This window comes from Belonocnema kinseyi, chromosome 4 (genome assembly GCF_010883055.1).
Source record: "Belonocnema kinseyi isolate 2016_QV_RU_SX_M_011 chromosome 4, B_treatae_v1, whole genome shotgun sequence".
Lineage (NCBI taxonomy): Eukaryota > Metazoa > Arthropoda > Insecta > Hymenoptera > Cynipidae > Belonocnema > Belonocnema kinseyi.
The window spans coordinates 136,654,774-136,677,238 of NC_046660.1; the positions used below are offsets into that span (position 1 = coordinate 136,654,774).

The 22,465-nt window shown below is 35.2% G+C and overlaps 1 protein-coding gene across 2 annotated transcripts in view; it reads left to right on the top strand.

The window, feature by feature from the left end:
* The window catches only part of LOC117172006 (protein kinase C-binding protein NELL1-like), a 588,191-nt gene that overhangs the window by 395,548 nt on the left and 170,178 nt on the right, over positions 1–22,465 (top strand). For both annotated transcript variants that reach the window (XM_033359723.1, XM_033359724.1), the window contains exon 3: positions 21,318–21,468. In XM_033359723.1, the coding sequence (XP_033215614.1) occupies positions 21,318–21,468 (151 nt within the window). The remainder of the gene's footprint in view (positions 1–21,317; positions 21,469–22,465) is intronic.

Here is a 22,465-nt window from a genome sequence, read left to right on the forward strand (position 1 = left end):
AGCCACAACCACGTCTCACGACCGTGAGATAGGTGGTTACAGTCTGTAAAGGAATCAATACGACGATGCTTTTTAGGCTATTAGCAAGTGAAAGCTTCGCACCTCCAAGAGCGCCGATGATAAGGACAATCTGTTTATCAGAATATTCCGGGTGCAATCGTTGCAACTCCCTTATAAGGTCTCGATACCTCTCTTTCTTTTCATTCTCCTTGACTATGATGTTTTTGTCAGCTGGTGCCGAAAATTCGATAACGAATATGGTTCGTTTCTCGAAGTCAAGAAGAACCATGTCAGGCCTTGAGTGAGCAACAGAAACAATTATCGAGAATATGAAGTTCCAGTATATGCGGCACTTCCCATTCTCGACAATTGACTCAATTTCCCTAGGAGCATTTAGACGAGCGATATTAAGGTGAATGCCGTAGGAGTGACAGAGATGGTAATAAAGCACTCTTAGTGCCGCATTGTGCCTTTGAATTTAGGTTGTTTCCGCGTGTGTTGGACAACTAGATAGTATGTGAGCTAAATGCTCGGGGTGTGCATGGCACGCCCTGCAGCTATCATCGGGAATGTCTTGGCTCAAAATGTGGCGACGGTATGTTAAGGTGGAAATGACACCGTCTTAGCATGCAAAAATGAAACCCTCTGTACCAGACTTCAATCCGGGTGAGCTAAGGAAAGCAAACGTTAGCTCACAAGACATTGACTGATGCTTCACATTTCTGTGGAAGATAACGTGGATCCTCTTATCGAGGAGCTGTTGACGAAAGTTTTTCTATCGTGCTTTCTTAATCCGGGCTCACCCCTAATACTGAAGCGAAGTCCGAGTGTTTCAGCAGCCTCCTCCGCTGCTTTGTACAGAAATGCTCCTTTGCTCACTTCTTCGTGATTCCTGAGTACCCGGACGGCAAGCATGTTCGTTGCAGATACATTGTTCATCGCCGACAGTTCGGAAGACCAAATCTGTCGGATGAGACGCTTGTATCTGCTTCGGAGAGTATCCTTTATAGATGTCACATCCTGAATGCGGCTCTGTGGCTTGCCCAAGTATGTATAAGTCTCTCCAGCGCAAAGGTGTCGTATGGCGCTTCTATCAACGAGCTCAGGATCTTCAGGGTTGCCATTAAGTTTTCCTCGCTTCAAATAAAGCTTGGCGCATTTTTCTAACCCAAATTCCATTCCAATTTCCTTAGTATATCGTTCGACAATCCCCAGAGCTAGATGCAATTGCTCTCTGTTTTTAGCATAGATCTTAAGATCGTCCATGTAAAATACATGAGTGGCCTTGTACTTTCGATCTGCAGGTTTACCGCACAAGTACCCGTCGGAATAGCGTAGTGCTAGAGATAGTGGAAATAATGTAAGGCAAAAGAGGAGTGGGCTCATGGTGTTGATGTGATAGACACCTCTCTGAAACGTTACCTTGTTAGTTGTCACACGATTTTTGCCAGATGAGATAGTAAATCTGGTTTTCCAAAGCGGGATCAATCTCTCTATGCACCCAACTATTTGCGGATGAACCTTTAAGATTTCCAAAAGACAGATGATAAGTCTATGGGATGTAGAATCGAAAGCTTTCCGATAATCAATCCAGGCCATCGATAGGTCACGCTGGTAGAATGCTGCATCTTTGCAGACACATCTATCGATGCGCAGGTTCTCCCGACATCCGGCTACGCCTTTCTTTGAGCCTCGTTGTTCATACATTTCTTGCCACACAGGTTCAATTGCCCGAACAATCCTATCATTTACGATATCTGTGAATATCTTATAAAGCGTGTTCAGACAAGTTATTGGCCTGTAGTTCTTCGGGTGAGCTAAGTTGCCTATTTTCGACAGGAGTATTGTGCGCCCTTCCACCAACCACTCTGGAATCGGCTCTTCCGACTTCAAATATGAGGTGAAAATACGGGCCAAATGCTGATGGGTTGAAGAAAACTTCTTCCACCAGAAGGTTTGGATACAATCTGGTCCCGGTGCGGAATAGTTCTTCATCCCTCTTAATACATTTTTTCACCTTCTCGGTAGTCATGGGTGGGCTTTCTTTATCAGGTGTTATGAGGGCAACACATAACTCCTTGAAGCTATTTATATTTTCTGAGTCTTCGTCCAGTCTATGCTGAACTTCGTAGACTTCTCTCCAAAATACTTCGACCTCCTCTGGTTTGGGTGGGTGTTCGACAGTAACTGGAGGGTCTTGGAAGAGTCGAGATGGGTCAGAGAGAAACTTTTGTTTTTCTCTGACCCACCTCTCCCTCCGCTCTAGACTTCTCTTAACGTCAGATAATATCCGTATTCTCTCAACAATATGCTGCCTGATGGTCAGCAGCTTTGATTTGTTAAGTGTGTGATAACGAGTCCGGAGTTCGCGCGCGAACTTTCGAACCTTGGCGGTAAAATTGCTGCCAGATGTGATGTAGTCAATCACACATTGAATGCGGGACGCGCAGTGTCTTGCCCAGCCTATATTTATGGCAAGTTGATGCATTCTTCTTTTGGTCTTATGATCAGCCGTTGGTTTTGTTTTACGGTTCGCATCGGCCAAAGCTCTCGCTGCATTATACACACAATAATTGATAGCCCAGAGGTCGGGTTCACCGGAAAAATGTCCACGAAGCTCGTCATCCATTTCAGCCAGATCTTTAGGCTTGCGAGAAACCTTGGTGTTGATGTTTTTCCGGGTCGTAAAACATCGATCTTCATCTACTGGATACCTGCCCGCGGTTGGTCTTAGTGTCGCCTCACTTTCTTTGTTGCCGGCTTGTTCTAGCTTGGTCGAGTAGGCGTTCCGCTCACATAGCCCCTTTTACGGAGTAGTTCAGCATGGTTTCGCAGACGTTGCTGCGAAAAGTGCGATAGCTCGGGGTGTTTCTCGCACAACAGAGCATGCAGCCGTGCCATGTTACCCCGTTCACGGGCCACACTCGTATCGTAGCAGTGTAGCAAGTCGTGATTCAGTTGCTCCGTCCACCCAAAGGTCACGAGATCCCGCCGATCCATCGCATTGAATCCATTTTCATTGTCTCCCCCAGCTCTAGATTGGTCGGCATTGTTGGCCGACCCATTGTCGGGAGCCCTGCGCTTTCTGTTGTTTTGACCGCACTTACTACAACTATGGTGTTGTCATTGTTGTTCCCACGAGAAGCTAGGGAAAGAGATTCGTCCATCCTTGTAGAGCCTCGCATGCAAGGATAACTGCCTATTTATTTTTGTAACCATATTCAGCAGAAACCCTTGGTACAGGGACCCTCTATCCGCAACCCGAGGACGCGTGCGGTGGCTTTGTCATAGGTCCTTCGGTTTGATTCTAGAGGAATCAAAACCGATATATATATATATATTAGCGTATTTTTAAATTTTCAAGGAATTTTTAAGAGTTTTCAAAAGATTTTAAAAGATTTTAAATATTTGTGGATGTTTAAAAAGATTTCACTGAATTTTCAATTCATTTTTATAATTTAAAGGAATTTCAAAGAATTTAAAAAATTATAGCAGGGTGGACAATATCATTCTTAGACATTTTCAACTGAACAAATATTATAAATATTAAGTCTTTTATTATTTAGTTTAAAAGCCGTGAAATATTATTTTCCAATTCAACATATGAAACAAATCCTTTTTTGTTTTTCATCAATTATTTTTTTCATGAAGTCAAGCGAATTGTGAAAAAAATAAGAAAATTTTGTTTCAAAAACTTGCATCTTTCAAATTCTTTAGGGTAAGTTGAAAATTTCTTTAAACCGCCAAAACAACGTTAATTTTTAGAAAAACTGAAAAACATATTTTACAAAAAAGGCAATCTTTTATTTTTCCATTTAGATTTTTTAATTAATAGTAATATGAAGGAGACCCTGTGAATTTGATTCTCACTGAACTAAGTAGGAAAATTCCGAAAATTTAAATTTCTGACATTTTATAATCAGAATTTTGTAAAGCCCAAAGTTTCTAAAGGCCAAAGTTTCTAAAGCATGAAGTTTTATAAATTTCAATCTGTAGTTTTAAAAATTTTAAAGAGATTTCAAAAGATTTGTAAGGATTTTAAATATTTGAGGAAGTTTTAAAAGATGCCAAGGAATTTTCAATTGATTAAAGTAATTTAATATGAGGTTTTAAAAGATTTTATATATTTTAGAATATTTTAATAGATTTCAAGTAATTTTTTTAGCATTTCAATAATTTAGTATGAGAATTTGAAGGATTTGAAATATTTTAGGATATTTTATTAGATTTCAAGAAATTTTAAAATGATTTTACTAATTTATTATGAGATTTTAAAGGATCTGAAATATTTGAGGAAGTTTTAACAGACGCCAAGGAATTTTTAATTGATTACAGTAATTTAATATGAGATCTTAAAGAATTTGATACATTTTAGGATATTTGAATTGATTTCAAGGAATTTTCAATTGATTTCAATTATTTATAATGAGTTTTTCAGGATTTGATCTATTTTAGTGTATTTTTAAATATACAATGAATTTGAAAGAGCTTTGAAGACTTTCAAGAGATTTTAAAGGATTTAAAGTTTTTTTTGGGTTTTTTAAGATATTCCAAGGAAGTTTAAATTAATTTCAACAAATTAAAGTGAAAACTAATTGTTTTAGTTGAAAGTTTAACTATTTTTATCAAAAGTGAGTCAAGAATTAATTAAAATGAATGTTATATTTTATAATTATAATATTAAGATCAATAATGTATATAATAGTAATAATATTCATATTATATAGGCCTTAAAAACATAACCTCAAAATCGAGTCATGCATGAAATTAAGAATCACGCGAAACGTTAAATTCGCCAATTTCTTCCATTTATTTCAAATGAGGATCGAGATATAAGTAGATGACCACTGAAGTCTTCCGAAGCTTTCAGATGGGCAATCATCGTAAGCAGATATCCGAAGTCGAATCGTGCATTTTCGGCTTACACACGAGCGCACAGTGGTAACCATGCACCTTATGTTTTGGGGTTCCCAAACGATAGGTATTGTGGGATAAATTTCAGGCTTGGTCTGGCAGCTCTGGCTCAGATCCCTCGATATCAGGACACGAAAGGTTATGCGAATGAACAAAAGCATGCATCTTAACTCTGCTGTTTCGCAACTCTAAATGCCACGTCGTCAAGGTAGTCGCGGAATATTAAATCTGGTTTGATTTCACAACAGGATTATTCTGGGGACAGCACATAGATTCGCAAATGGAAGAGACCCTCTTTTTATAATAGTCAGAAATCACGAAGTAGTAGGGAAAGGAGCATTTCTGTACAAAGCAGGTGAGAAGCCTGCTGAAACACTTAGACTTATCTTCAATATCAGGGGTGAGCAAAATGTATCAAATCTTATCCATCTCGAGTACTCACTCCTGAAAGCCCGGATTGAGAAAGCATAGAAGAAAAACTTCCGTGAACAGCAGGAAGGGTTTCATTTTGGCATGTCAAGATGGTGCCATTTCCACCTTAACATACCGTCGCCACATTTTGTGCCAAGTCATTTCCGATGATAGCTGCAGGGTGTGCCATGCACATCCCAAACATCTAGCACACATACCATCTAGTTGTCCAACTCATGCAAGAACGACCTACGTCCAAAGGCACAATGTGGCACTAAGAGTACTTTATTTCCATTTCTTTCACTGTTACAGCATTAATCTTAATATCGCTTCTCTAAATGCTCCTATGGAAATAGATCCAGTTGTCGAGAATGAGAAGTGCTGCATATATTGGAACTTTATATGCTCGACAATTGTTTCTGTTGCACGCTCGAGGCTTAACATAGTTCTCCTTGTCATCATAGCCAAGGAAAATGAAAAGAAAGAGAGGTACAAAGACCTTATAAGAGAGTTGCGACGATTGTATTCAGAATATTCTGTTAAAATAATCGGCCTGGTCATCGGCGCTATTTGAAGTCCCAAGCTTTCATTGGTTAATAGCCTGAAAAGCATCATTGCCTGTCAACAGTATGCTAAAACACCTGCGGGAAATGGAGAAGGTGGTCGTCCTTGGTTCACTCCGTGTCCTAAGGGTACACGAGACTTTTCGTATTGATTCCATCACAGTCTCTAACCACCTATTTTACGGACGTGAAACGTGGTAAGGCTGAAATTTTACTGCGATTTCGCTGAGATCGGGTAGCACCCGTTCCCGGCGAAATCTTGCGGTTGTCTTTATGAAAAAAATTTAATTATATACGCAGTAGAGTGTCACATTTCGGCTTAAACTGCTTGGATAATTTTAACAAATACAATCCAATAATAATTGCGAATAACAATATTGAAACCTATTAATTATTCAAAAATAATCCTGGAAGACCGAGGAATGGTGATGTGGGTATGATGACATACATACCACAGCTGAAGGGCCCACTCGTTTCAGAACTTGATGAATGAATAGATTCCCGTAGTAATCTTTAGTTATGATATCCCATAGTATAATCCATAGTGTCCTGACACCAATTAATAAATATATAGATTAATAAATTAATAAATTAATAAGTTAATAAATTAAATTGAAATTATAAATTAATTAATAGGTCTGCCAATATTATTCGTTATTAATTAATAGGTTTTATGATTGACATTCCTAATTGTTATTCGAATGTACTTTTAAAATTTTTCAAACAATTTATACAGAAAATATAACTCTCTACCACGTATGTTACGAGAGATAGCATAGTCATGTTTAAATGCAATTTACGATAACTGTTATTAACATATTGCAATTTTGTTTTCACTTACCCAAATTCAAAATATGAAAGCATCTGTATGATTCTTTTCAAATTTTTTACATTTTCCAGTTCAAATATGTCATCATCGAAACTCAAGCAAGGACAAAGTGTCGCGAAAACACCACTATTTTCATCTTTTCCCAAATAATATTTTCCCAACCGATTTTTGTAAATAAACACTTTCTGAACGCACTTTCTAAACGAGTAAATTAGCTAAATGTGCAGCTATTTTTGAGCGGCCTTCGTAACGTAAACGGATAGTATGTCAAATGTCTGATGAGATGAGGATGTAATAAATGAATGCAATACGATGTTTAAAATATTTGAACATGATGTTAAAGTCGGTACAAAATTAATAGCATGGTATACTTCAGAGTTCGTCTTTTATCACTCTTGCTACCAGCTGCTACTCTATAGGTTTTTAGTTGCCTGCAAATTTTGGTTAACTGGACAAGCAATGTCAAGGATGACATAGGCCTTCGTCTTACTTTTATGGCCACGACAGGTGAAACGGCGTTTACTTGTCTTAAGTCGAGCATCGTCTTGGCTAAGACGACGTTTACTTGACTCAAGACAAGCCTTGTCAATTCAGAATATATATATATATATTTATATATTGTGTAAAAATATACAAGATTGTTTAACCATAAACAAAGATTAGCTTTTATGACTCCTTTTTGTTAGGGCAGGTATACGCTCGAAGTTATAAACCACACGTGTTAGAGTTATAAAAATTCTACTCAAGAGATAAATTTATGTCTTCAAGATATAGAAACTTGTCTTCAAGGCATAAATTGAAGTCTGGATCCGTCTAAAAACTAAGACATGCTCAAGTCGACCTTTTCGACTTCAGCATGTCTTGATTGGGGGCAATTAAAGTCGAACTCAAGTCGAAGCATTTTTATTCGGGTAAGATACAATCTCTGTTATAATATATAATGCCCACCACATTATTGTGTATGTGCGTATATTCTCTCCTAGCCATTTTCTGTGATTTAACGTTCTAGCGGATGCCACAAGTGCACAATACATAAGAGTTTGCACCTCTAACGCTGTTAGGTTTGCATTGAAATTCATAGTTATAACCTTGATATTCAGGGTTTTTTTATGACTGCGAACAAAGATCCTTTGTGATTTACTCCTTAGTAAGCGAATACCTTCATGTATGTTCTACACGTCTGAACACCAGTTAAGCGCGATCAAAATTCCCTTCAAGGTGCTGGAGCTTTTCTCAAATTTCGCTGTTAACATCAACGTTCTTAATGTACGTATGTGTTTCTGACGAATTCGGAGATGGAGTGTATCAATTGAAAGCTGCTGTTCCTCTTACATTTGCATGGCAACTGTTTAAGAGACGAAAGCAATATGTTTACAGATAATGAGTATTTTTGTTTTGCTAGATTCTGCTCATTTATTCTTCTCCCTAGCTCTGAATACTTAAGAAGAGTTGATGGTGTTTTCTACTCACACTTGGCCACTCTTCTCTGCCAAAAATAAACGCTCATAACATATCTGTTTCTGTTAGCCGATTGTTTTCTAAGTCAGCCGTGTACAATAAGCATCCCTTCTACAAAAGTTCAAGAGTTTATTAGTCCTATTAGTACATGTATTAGGTGTTAAATTCTTAGAATGCATAATTTTTTGGTTTCCTTCTAATATCTCACATCCTGCTTCGAGAGTAACTTACCAGTGGCCTCCTTTCAATGTTGCATACACAATACCATAGTAGGTTTCCGGGCCAATGAGAGACTGTGAAGCTTGCGTGTTAACCAGTGCTGACAAATTTCCTCCAGGAAAGTTTTAGTAGCTATTATTTGTTGTTCCTAAAGATTCCAGCCCTGTTCCCATAAAGTCTTTAGGGCCGTCTTTATACCAAACGAGACTTTCTGGTGTAAATAATTTTTACCTATTTACTTCATCATGCTATTCTTCCCTTTTAAGAAAGATGACTTTGAAGGATTTCAGGAAGTAAAATTTCGTCAACTTACGTTGCCTCCTACCAGGAATCTATAGACTTCGGCTGCCACAATCTTCCTCACGAATATTTACAACGGAGAGATGTCCGGAGTGACCTTACGAGCTACTGTTGGTGTTGTTTGCATAGCACCAGTGATCCCTAAGCAGAAAACCCTTTAGAGGCTTTCTAGTTGTTTTATATTACTGATTAGTTTAGTCCTTAGCTACCAGACCATTAATGCACATCATTGTATTTTAGAAGTATGTAATCTTGTGTTGTATGACCTAATCTTTCCTTATTGCGTACCTACAGGCCCAAAAAACCATCTTAGCTTTCTTTGTCAATAATTGAAAATGGAGTTTCTAGGTTAATTTAAGGTCACTTGACAAGCTCAGAGCAAAACCGAACTAACAAAAAAAAAGAAAAAACGTGTGCAAGAGCGAAGTAAAAACACGCAAGAACAAAAACGACCTATGAATTGGCGAGATGTACAACGACATGAGAATGAAGGGAGAAGTTTCCCCCCACTTCGCTGTTGTTAAGACCAGCCTCGTGTGAAGACGAAAATGCGCGAACACGAATCCGAGCTTGCCCGACTTCATGAATGACGATCTAATCAGCTGTTCCTCAAATTTATTCTGGGTTTAAAATCCTGAGTTACCATAAAGTAATCAGATTTGTAGCGAAGAGGAAAATATCATTTACTGTATGTAAATATATGTAGGGGACAAGATTTCAGGGCCTATAATGTTTCAAATTTCGTGTTGCATATCTTAGTCATAGTTTTAGTATAAAATTCGTTTTTAACAAATAAAAAGGACTTCTGTTTCCGGCATGAAAGTGTAAAGTAGTGGGAATTGTTGATGCTGAGTTTTTCTGATATTGTGGTGAAATTTGAGGTGAGTCGATTGTGGAAGTGTTTAAAAGGGTGTGGATGTGAGAGATTAATTAAGGGGTTGTGTGATTGAAAAGGGGAGGTAGATATTTTAGAGGACTGATACAGATTTGTGTGAAAGTTAAGGTTGGGTTGTTTGGAGATTTATGACAGGGTGGGAGGACTGTGTTGGTCGGATTGGTAGTAGCAGGGTGGGTAGCGACAAAAATAGGTGAGACAGGTACCAGACAGCAACGGTAGATAGAGGCAGGGAAGAATAGAAGGTGGGAAAGTTTGCATTTGATTCATGGCTAGCGGAGAGAGTATCTCCGCGGAAGAAACAGATTTAGAGCCTTTATTAAAATTTTTTTTATTTTTATTAATACGAAGAGAGGGGTGAGGGAAAGCAGTGAAGAGAAGGAAGATATCGGTGCGAGCGTAAAATATCAAAAAATGTTTAGATCGCCGCCGGAAAAGCAGAGTTTGGTAGGGAAGATTGATAATAGTAAGGAGGCTGACGGTAGCGGAGATGAAAGTGAAATTTCGATAATAGGGGAAAGAATAAACGAAATTCGAGAAGTGATGATAAAGGTAATGGGGATTTATAAAGAAAAGCAGGGAAAAAGGGGAGAGGAATTAAAGAAGGAAATTTGGCGGGAAGTGGCTGAAGTTAAGAAAGAAATAAAAAAATGGGAAGAAATCAGGGAAAAGCTAGAAGAGACGATGCAGTCATTAGAGCAAAAACTAGAAAATCAGGAAGAAGATAGTGATAAAAAGGTAGAGGAGATGCGAGGTAGGATAAAGAAACTTGAAAGCTCGAACCGGGATTGTGGTAAGGGCGACAGTGGGAATAAGGAGATGGAAAGGATGAGAAAATCAGAACAAAGAATAGAAAGAAAGAGAGGGAAGAAAAAAATTAAACATATTGATAAAGGGTATAAGATTAGAGTGGAAGGAGCTGAAGGAAGGGGTGGACGAAGTACTAAAAAGGATTGATGCTAAGGTAAACATAGAGGAAATGCGAAATGTAGGAAGGGAAGAGCGAAGAGGGGAGATAATGGTACTGGTGAAACTAAAGAAATGATAACATAAGAGAGAGGTGATGACAAAGAAGAGCTTATTATATGGTAGTCCAGGAAGAATAGAGGATGACTTGACATAGGGAGAAAGAAAGATGCAGTATAAGTTAAAGAAAATAGCAGAAGAGGAAAGAAAAAAGGGAAAGCGAACATGGGTTAAGTATGGGGGACAACAGAAAGAGGGAGTATGGTGGGATTAGGATGAAGAAAGGGAACAGGTGGTAAGAAATGAGGTTCAGGGAAACTAGGAGAGGAAGACACGGGATATAGAAAAATAAGAAATAGTAAGAAGGAAAAAAAGATGAGAAAGGAAAGTAGGGAAGAATGGAAGATTTGTTACTGGAATTTAGCATGATTGGAGAGAAAGGATAGGGAGTTTATGAGAAATTTTACAAAATGACATGTAGTCATAATGATGGAGACGTGGCTAGATAAAAAGGGATAGGAAAGAATAAGGGGAAGGTTATCAAGAGGTTACAAGGTTCAAGTGCACAATGAAAAGAGGAAGAATAAAAAGGGCAGACCAATGGGAGGAATAGTTATGGGAGTAAGGAATAAATGTATAACAGGTAAAGATAAGAAAGACAGGATAGAACAAAAAAAAAGGATTAATAGTAGAAGAGGCAATGATAGGAGGAGAGAATTCGAAGGTAGTGGGGATTTATGTGAACGGTGATATGCAGGAGAACGCAGAGGAGTTGAAAGGAATGATTGAATAAAATAAAGAAGAGATTAGGCTGATAATAGGTGGGGATTTTAATGCGAAAACAGGTGACAGCGGAGGAAGGGAATGGGGAGAAAAGAGAGAATGAAAATCCAAAGATAAGGTACTAAATGGGTAGGGAAAAAAGTTCCTGAAGAGCTTGGAGGAGTTGGGATGGTATATCTTAAACGAAAATATAGTAGGAGATGAAAAAGGAGAATATACGTTATAGGAATATACGTTTGAGGAAGAGGCGGCGAAGGCTAGGACGGAAGAAGAGGTATGGAAGGTAGTACATAGAGAAAGAAAAAGAAGAAAAAGAGTAAACCAAGCTATTGAAATGATAGAATTTAAGAAATATTTTTTGGATTTGCTAGAAGGGGTAGAGAGAAAAGTTATAAAAGGGGGGGGGGGATATGGTAGAGAAAGTGATGAGGAAGAGAACATTTCAAGGGAAGAAATAGTTAAGGCTTTAGGAATAATGAAGGATTGAAAGGCACCTGGTATAGATGAGATTCAAAATGAAGTATGGAAATATGGAGGGGAGGAACTAGAGGAATGGGCGTGTATAAAGTGTAATAGAGTATAGAGAGGAGAGGGATGGCAAGAGTTATAGAAAGAAGGAGTAGTTATACCAATAGTTCAGAAAGGCAAAGGTTCAGAAAGGCAAAAGGGTAATGTAAAACATATATGTTCGAACTATCTGGTAAATAAGAGAATTAAAAGGGGCAATGATAGCAATGTTCGTGGACTTGAAGGCGGCGTTTGACTTATTAGACCGAGGCGAAATAGAAAAAGTTATGATAAAAAAGGGGATAAGAGAGGGATTAATAAAAAGCGTATCAGAAAGCACACTTAGATAGGAAAAAGCTGAATGTAAATTTAGAAAAGACGAAGATAATGAGGTTTAGAAAAGGAGGGGGAAGGAAGAAAGAATGGACGGGGAGATGGAAGGGAATAACGTTAGAAGAAGTCAAAGAGTCTAAATATTTGGGATATAACTTGCAAACAAATGCAGATCATAGAGCTCATATAAGAGAAAGGATAAAAAAGCAGCAGGAGTAATGAAACAGATATGGGGAATAGGAAAAAGAAGTTACGAACAAATTGGAGAAGGAAAATGTAGTTATTTGACACATTTGGTATGGCCGGTATTAGGTTATGGAGCAGAGATATGGGGATGGAAGGAAAGGAAAGATATTGCGAGTTTACAAAAAAGGTATATAAGGTGAACACTAGTGGCAGACTGGAGAACGCCAGGATATATGGCGACAGAAGAAGCGCAAAGGGATAAGTTATATATTAGAGCCGAAAAGAGGGCATGCAAATTTCAGACAGAGCTGTGGGAGGGAAAGGGAGGGGATTTGGCGAGAAAGTGTTTGATGGAGGTAGAAGAGAGGGGAGAGAGGGCGTCGAATTAACGAGATGAGAAGAAGAAAGGAGGGAGTTCTTTAATGATAGAAAAATAGAAGAGGGATTGGTGTAAGCTTTGAAGAATTGGGAAGAAGAGAGAGGAAAAGATAATTAATAGGAAGGGGGGATGATTGAGGAATCAAAATACAATAAATGGTATAAGATGATAAAAAGGAGCGGGTGCTAAAGTATTTAGAAAAGGGATGGGAAGAGAGAAGGTAGACCAGAATAGCCAGATTTAGATTGGGAAATGACGTCAGGAAGGGGATGTAATGGGAAGATGAAGAGAACAGAAAGTGTAGAATATGTGAATGAGAGGAGGAGACATGGGAGCATGTATAGGAAGGATGTAGGAGAGGAATGAAAGATAAAGGAAGCTGGCAAGAAAATGCGGGTGCTAGAGGAGCGAATGAGAGAGAACGAAGGAATACACATGAAAAAAGGCAAACGGAGGTATAAAAAAATGAAAGAAGAAGGAAACTGAAGTTTGTTAGATTAGAAGCGTAAAAATGGTAAGTATTGGTAAGGTAAAAGTTAAGTAGACTAAGATGAGTTTGCGTTCTCGTGCTCTCACCCCCTCCGTCTCTCTCTCTCTCTCTCTCTCTCTCTCGCTTGCACTCTCGCTTTCGTTCAGTCGCTCACTCGTTTGCTCATAAGTCCTAAATTGCGCTATCGCAGGAAATAGAGATAAGGAACTAGATATAAGACTTTATGTAAATAGTAATAAATAATTGTATATATAGGAAGGATACGATTGTAAAAAATATATAGATATAAGCGGAAAGATTGTAAGGAATGGAAGTCATGTAAACCCTTAGGTGACACATTATGAATAAAGAAGGAGAACAAATGAAAAATATTAATTTCAAGAAAATTGTTGAATTTACAACTTTAGAAAGGCATTTTAAGCCAAAACAATAAGCATTCAACAAAAAATGGACTAGTAGAATTTTCTGATGAAAAAAATGGATTTTTAACAAAATAGTTCAAATTTCAACCAAAGAAATCAATTTTTTAGTTAAAAAAATAATTTTGAATTAAAAATGGAACAGTTAAATTTGAAATTCAGAAGATTATTTTCTGAATTTAAAAAAAAATCGGATTTACAACAAAAGAGGAAAATTTTCAAACAAAGAAATGAATTAAGGCACAAAAAGGCTAATATTCTTCTAAAAAGACCATTTTTAAACAAAATAATGAAACTTCAACCACATGGTTACATTTTCAGTAAAAAATAATTATTATCCACAGAAAAAAAGTTTCCGCAACATATTATACTTTTCTTGCAAAAAATTGAATTGGAAAAGAAATAATTCAATTTTTAAACCACAAAAAAATAATTTAAAAAAAGATACATTTTCAATGCAAAATGGCTACTTTATCAGTTTAAAAATAAATTTACAACAACAAAAATTTTGCTCAGAAAAATAGTTTAATTTCTAACAAAATACATAAACTTTTAACTATCTAATTGAATTTTCTACTAAAATGATAAATTTTTAACGAAAAATGGAATGTTTAATCTTGATCTAAACAAATCATATTAAATCAGCAGAAAAGAGGTTTTCATAAAAGATGTGTTTTTAACGAAAGAAATGAATGCTCAATTCAAATATATGAACTTTAAACAAGAAGATTTATTTCACCAAAAAATATAAATTTTTAACTAAAAAGGGTCAATTTGTTTTTAAAAAACAACACGTTGTTTAATTTAAAAATACATTTTCAACCGAAAATGATACAGTTAAATTTTTTAATTCCAAAAATTAATTTTCCACTTGATATTAGAATTTTCAAAAAGACCAAATATATATTATTTTGAACCAAAACAGATGCTTTTTCAAAAAAGAAGAATAATTTAATACAAAAATAATAAACTTTTAACTCAAAACAGACAATTTTAAAGCAAAAAAATTTAACACAATAGTTCAATCTTTAGCGAAAAAATATATAGATTTTCAACTAGAAAAAATAAATTTTTAACCAAACATGATACAGTTAAAATTCCTTTTAAAAATAATTTTTTCAACCAAAAAAAGAATCGAATTTTTTAAAGAAGGAGTTAAATTATCAACCAAAAGCATGAATTTTATACTTAAAAAGGAAGAATTTGCAACTGGAAAAAGATAAATTGTAAAAAAATCACCAAAGTTGTCAAAATTTCAACTTAAAAATGAATATTAAAAATAAAAAAAAGTATTTAACAAAAAATGTAATAGTTACGTTTTTATTTAAAAACTTTAATTTTCGACTAAAATAAAGAATTTTTAACTAAAAAATATAAATTTTTACCAAAAAATGAAACAGTTAACTCTTAAATCCGAGAATTTAATTTTGAACAAAAAGAAAACAATTGAATTTACAACAGAATAATTAGATTTTGAAGCGAATGCACAAACAACAAGAATACTATTCTACCACTGAGATGGATTTTTAACCATATACATACTTGAACTTGAATTAAAAAAGATAAATTATTTTAAAAAATGGAATTGCTACATGTTCAGTACAAAAAAAATAATAATAAAGAAAGAAATTAATTTCCAAACGTAAAGAATAACATACAAAAAGAGAATTTTCGACCAAAATATGTATTCCCTTTCTGTAAAAAAATGTTTAAGTAAGTAGATTAAAAATAATCATTCTATCGACAAAAAAACTATTTCACTATATTAGTCGACTACATAACATTAAAACTCAATGAATTAAAATGTTTATTAAAACAATTGTTCTCGATCTTTCCCTTAAATGCAAACTGAATTATTCATAACAACAAATAGGAAGGTGCAACTTATTTTTATTATTAACAATCCTTTTTAGTTTGAAAGTTCTAGTGTTATATTTTTTTGATTAAGGTTTCATCTTTTTGTGTTGACAAATTTTTTATTTGGTTTAAAATGAACTTCGCTTTTAGAAATTCAGATATTCCGTTGCAAATTAATTTTGTTCTTGTTAAAAATTTTAATATTTTTTATAACTTCTTTTTTTCGGCTAACAGTCATATATTTATTGAAAATATAACTATTCCATTTTCGGATGAAACACTTTTCTTCAGTTGAAAATTCAATTGTGTCCTTTGAAATTCATGTATTTTGATGAATGTTTGTCTTTTTTTGGCAGAATATTATTCTTCTTGTTTGTAAATTCATTTCTTTGTTTGAAAATGTAACTATTTTGTTGTAAATTCGACTTTTTTAAATAAATTTTTCAAATTGAAAAAGTAACTGTTCCAGTTTTGGTTAAGAATGTATCTTTTTAGTAGAACTACTTTGCTGAAAAATCAATTGTTTATTTGAAAAAGTAACTTCCATTTTTGTCTAAATACTAATTTGTTTAGTTTAAATATTCATTTTTGAAGCTGAAAATTTAAAAAGTTTGTAGACATTTTTGTTTTGTTTTTAGAATTTATCGTTTTTAGTTAAAAGTTCCTATTTTTTCTTAAAAAATTATTCTTCTTGTTTGAAAATCCATCTGTTGATGTTAGAAATAAAGTTTTTTTTGAAAGTTCAACTATTTTGTTGAGAATTTGATTGTTTTTCTGCTAAAAGAAAATTAACTAATTTGTTTTTGTTTTTTGCTTAAAATTTGACCGTTTTCAGTTGAAAATTCATTTTTAGAATTAAATTATTCTCCTTGCTTGAAAATTTATCTATTTTGGTTAACAATTCTTTTCATTTTGTTCTTGAAAAATGAACTAAGGTAAATGTCCCAATTTGGGCGAATGTAAGGATTTGTTTGGCGTATTTTTCTTGTAAAAGTATTTTATATCGTATGAATCAATAAAAGTTCCTAATACTGCACAGTTTGAACATTTTTCATTGATACTTTGTCTGCTTATCGATATAAACTAACTATTTTTACTGAATGATAAAGAATATTTCATGCTTTACCGATAAACAAACCTATTTGGGCGAATCAATTTTTCCGCTGACCCAGTTTGCGCGAATCAAATGTCCCAATTTGGGCGAATGACGCTATGTTATATTTCCTACAGTATATGGATATAATCATTGATAAAAACTGAATCACAATTTAATTTGTCACTAGGAATTTCAAAATTTTCACGTAAAAATTTATCAGCATAATAAATAACGTAATTAAAAGAAAAAGAATATTTTTCTTGTTTGCATTATTAATTAGCTATCTCATTGTCGTTGCAATCGTTTCCCGCACATTTTTATCAATTATCCAATACAAATGCATAAGGAAAACAGGGATCATAAGAGGAGAAAGCTTTCAGAATTGAAATAGTGCGCTTGTTGTCTTTAAAAAACTCCTAATTTTTATGCAGCCGTGCTGTTTGTAAAGACTCGCACAAATTCCTCCAGCCGTTTTTTTCCGTCCGTATTAAGGCAGAAGGAAATATCCGAATTATCAATTAGTTTTCATTAATGTGGAAGAACACATTCATCAAGCTTAGGATTAATACTTACTTTTCAATCAAAACATTCGCGCCACACAAATTTTGGAGCACTGTTGAAACGAAAAACTACGCAGCCTGTCAACTTGCGAACTATCAAGCCGAGAGTAATGTTATGCTCGATTTGCCACGGATGGCGACACGCGTTATAATATAACGTTTAAAGAACACGAATTCGTAATAAAATGACTATAAATCCTATATCAAAAATATCTTAAATCAATTCTAGAATGTGAATAAACTATTACTAGTGTCGTACACGTTAAGATTACCACGGATTGACCTACAGTATGTGAGCATTCGCACAAACTGTGTCACTCGCCCAAAATGAGACATTTACCTTATTTTGTTCACAATTCAAGTGTTTGTTTGCTGAAAAATTATTTTTTATACTGAATCAATCTGAATCAATCTTTCACAGTTAAAAATCCATCTTTTTAGGTAGAAAATTATTCTTATTGTCTAAAATTCATCTATTTTAATTCAGAATTAATTTCTTCGTTGAAAATTGAAAATTTTAATATTTTGTTCAAACTTTTTTTTTGTGAGTAATAATTTTTTTTTGTACTTTTGGAAAATTTGCCTTTTTTGTTTTAAATTCCATTTTTTTCTTTGTTCAAAATGAAGTTTTTAAACTCAAAATTTAACTGTTCCATTTTTTGTTGAAAATTAAACTTTTTTACTTGAAAGGTAATTTCTTTGTTTGAACATTGAATTATTTTGTTAAAAATTCAATTTTTTATCCTAACATTTAACTAGTCCATGTTTTATTCAATATATTTTCTTTAACTTGAAGTTCGTTTCTAAAATGGAAAATTGAGCAATTTTGTTGAAAAGTTTTCTTTTCGAAAAATTATATTTTTACTTGAAAATTCATCTTCTCAGGTAGAAAATTATTCTTCTTGTTTAAAAATGCATCTGTTTTGTTCATAAATTCATGTCTGGTTGAAAATTCGTATTTTTTCGGGTTGAAAATTAATTTTTTCAATAGGAAACTTATGTATAAACTAAAATTTGCAGTTAAAAAATGTAGTTATAGTTATGTCAGGCCCTGAAATCTTGTCCCCTATATATATATTTACATACAGTAAATGATATTTTCCTCTTCGCAACAAATCTGATGATTCTATGGTAACTCAGGATTTTAAAACCAGAATAAATTTGAGGAGCAGCTGATTAGATTGTAATTCATGAAGTCGGGCGAGCTTGGATTCGTGTTCGCGTATTTTCGGCTTTACACGAGTCTGATCTTCGCAGCAGCAAAGTTGAGGGAAGCTGCTCCCTTCATTATTGTGTTGTTTTACCTCTCGCCAATTCTTAGATCGTTTTTGCTCTCGCGTATCGTTTTTGCTCTCGCCTGTCTCTGTTACAAGGATCGTCAGGTCATCTACATAGCCTTAAGTGTAAAGTTTCGATTAGTTTTTAACACGAACCAGGCCATCAATGACGAGCGCTCACTAGATGGATGAAAGAACACCTCCGTGCTGGCCTTACCCTGAAACTTTGGCCTTCACTTCAGTACCATGTAGTGAAGTATGAACCGTTTTTCTTTTAAGCTAGGAGCACATTTACCTATTAACGGTGTAACTAACTCCGCGTGTTTGGGCAAAGCGTACGTGGATATAATTGACGTGTGACCTAATGCCCACTCTACGGCTAGAGATACTACAATTACAAGTTCAGCTTTCCATGTTTTATTAATAATGTGAGAGCTAAATGCAGTCAGCGTCAGCGGTACATCATTACGGTAGATTGTTATGAGCATGAAGGAGGCCGAGGTTATCGATATGAATGATTTCACCTAATTGTAGGTAATCTCAACCAGCTTTAGATTGAAGATGGCCTTAACTTTCCTTTGCTTTCTCGAGTCAAGTTCATCAGCACGGGTAAAATTAAAAATTGAACCTTGCACTTAAAGTTGATTATATTTGAAAAAATAATTTTCATCGTCCATCTTAAGCGTTAAAAGGTTTTTACTGCTCGCCCGCTCGCTAGCCAAGCTGCCCGGATGGTAAAAATTATGGAATATGCAAAAATTATCTGCGTTTCCCTGTTCCAAATGGTAACGCGAAAGATTTCGTTGAGACTTCGCCAGGAAGGTAAATCGTATGTTAAACGATCGTTTTAACGCTAAAATCTGACAATTGTAAAATTCTTATTTGACCACAAGAGGAAACTTCATGCACAAACAGGCAAATCTCCATATTGTTTAATTTTTGGTCAAGAAATGAAAAATTGATTCTTATTTTTGCGTCGTTCTACAGTAGAGAATCAAATTAAAAATAACCAACAAAAGCAAACATGCCATAGTTTAGGTTTGGTCAGTTCGTTTTAATCTGGTCAGGAAGATCGTGAAAGCTGCTTCACCAAGCGCTCAGGCTATAAAGTTCATTTATATAGACCCGCGTTTATTCTCAAGGCAGTAGAACGAATCTGACCACCTTTGACAAGTTAGTTCATGGTGCATTTTGTTGTTTCTAACGGTATGGTATTATACATTTCGGATTCCATTCGATCTAAATGACACAGTCAATTGACGTGATCCTATTTGCACAGAAATGCGCGCCTCATCCACTTTGCCACCAGACAACATCTCTAGCCAGGCCGCAGAGATGGCAGGCAGGGTAGGATAGCCGTTGCGGTCCTTCTAAATGCATCAATTAGATGCTAACATTTAGCGCACTGCCCCGCTGTGTACATAAGTGTATGTCGCCTGAGTCACCGGGGCTTCTAATGGCTTAGGGCTTCCACTATTCCCTTGCTTTGATTTTTCATCCTACCGAAGGTAGTAAAAACAGGGTTTGACGAGTCAGCAGATTTTTGCTCTTTGCTCTTTCCGTGGATATCGTTAGTGCAGGGTACGGAAAATAAATTTTGTTGATAGAGATTCAGTAATAGCTCGAGATTATATAGGGAAAGGGTCAATCTGAACAACAGAAATAATGATAAAACAAAAAAAGTGATGAGTTACATTCAAAGTTGAAGTTTATGGTTTAATTCAGAGGCGTCATGCGGATCAACTACTAAGGTTCAGTACGGAAGCCAACGATAGAAATACGAGAAAAAAGGCACGAAATCAGAAATGAAAGGAAGATTAGCTATTAAATAATCAATTGGGCTTTCCTCAGACCTATTTCCTTAGAATTCCACTTTATCCCCCTCCCCATTTCCCCAAATGGCTCTATAATGAATAATCAGTTGAGGAAGATAGGGGACGCATTAAAATTTGCCGATTTATAAGACTCAACCGCAGTAATACCCATTAAACCCATCTTTGATGCTTCTCTTCTGGACCAACTCCTATAAGCCGCAAATCTGCTAGTACTCAAACTAACTAGTACTCTGCAGCTTTAGGGCTATGAACACCGCATCTTTTACAGCTCCTGGACTGATCCTATTAGGAAGCTTGTGATTTGATGCCAGGTGTGTAAAACCATGGCAGTTATCTGCAACTTCCTCCTGACTCTACAGGTCACACACCCGAACATTACATAGCTCTCAAGTATATAAAACTTGCATCTTCATAGTTACTCTGATTTGACCTCTCATATTCATTCCGAAGTATCTTTATATGGCTTTTCCCATCTTTGAATAATTCATCGCCATATAAAAATCTAGAATCTCCACCTCAGACCACGGATTGTTCTCGTCCACATTTCCTCGACCACGACAGCCTCCCAGATTATAGAGGTCATGTTTCATCATGTTTCACCTTTTAAAAATTAGTATGTAAACGTTCCTTAGTCGCATTCTGTTACTCTCACAACCTTTCAGCTCTATATTTCATTTCGTTTGTAATTAGTATGGTACAAAAATTATTTAATTGAGATATAAGGGGCCTTGCATAAATTGCGTAAAGTTTGCATTGGAAGTATGAACCCCGTAGCCACATTCCGTAAGTTTTGACATACTAGCCCCCCTATCCTGCATAATTCTTTGTCACTAAATTTTGTTTTTGAATCGTATGCACGGCTCTTAAGTGATACATTCCCTTACTCATAAAAAATTAACCTCAAAGGTTAATTTCACCTGAATGTAGAATCTGACTGGGCTAATTTCTACATTTGATTAAAAACTTAAGGTTCTTTCCTACTAATAATCTGTTTAAACAAATATAAAAAGGTGTTATTTACGTTGATATTGTTATTGCAGGTGAGGAGAGAGAGCTTCGACTGAGCGAGACAAATTTTCAAAAAGCAGCCTCACTTCTCCGGAGGGTACCGGAATTCACAATGGTTGCCATTTTACGGCAAGAGGAAGAAAATTCTGGAACAATAATTGCCTTTTCCCATGGAAACAATAGGTATAACATTTCGAAAGTATTCACCAAATCCTCGTGAATCAGTTATCTAACTGGTATGTGACAGGAAGGTTACTATTTATATGATCATGCATTCAGCTTAGAATTACCATGATGATGGTTTTATTTGACATTACATTTTCGTTAAAGAGTATGTATATTAGGGCAGCCCAAAAAAAAACCATTTAAGAAATTTTAACGGGCTTGTTGGCCAAATTGTTCACGTAGGCAAATAAATTTATGCCTATTTTTTATTTTCGAAAAAAATATTTTTAGAACTCGCTCCGTCTATTGTTATGTCTTATGGAGTTTAACATGTAAAATGTTTCCTCTTTCCATTTTTTCTATTTTATACAGGAAATTGTAAGTAAATTTATTTAAAATTTGATACGCTTGTCCACTTATCAGTGAATATTCCATTCATCGTAATTTTATGTCTTAAAACTATTATGCAAAAGTTTGAGGTATATGAAAAATGGCATAAAATGGAAATATTTGGAGGCTTATTATGATCCTGAAATATACTTATGGTACTTGACATTTTCTAGAGACATTCTTTAGACTCTTGAGAATAGAGTCCTAAAACAAATAATTAAACGTTTTATTTACGTTTAGTAAAGAGTAAGAAAAGCTTATAAAAATGGCATATTTAAGTTCAACACCGACTGCAGGGAGAGCAGGTGGCCGGATGCAAAAAAGTTGACCCTGTGTTGGTCCGCTCTATGTGCACTTTATTTTCTGCGATCCCAAGCTATGGTCACTGTCAATAAGTAGAAAGGCAAAGTATTAATAAGTTAATAAATCTATAGCTGCTCTCTGGGTTAAACCCTTTAGCTGGTGTTAGGACTTCTCTACTTTAATAAAGAGAATTTGAAGCCTCAGTGCGAGTTCGAAAAATAAATTTTTTGTATAATAAAAAAGTAGGCATAAATTTATTTCCTTAAGAGAACGATTTGGCCAATAAACCCATTCAAATTTCTCCAATGTGATTTTTAGGCCA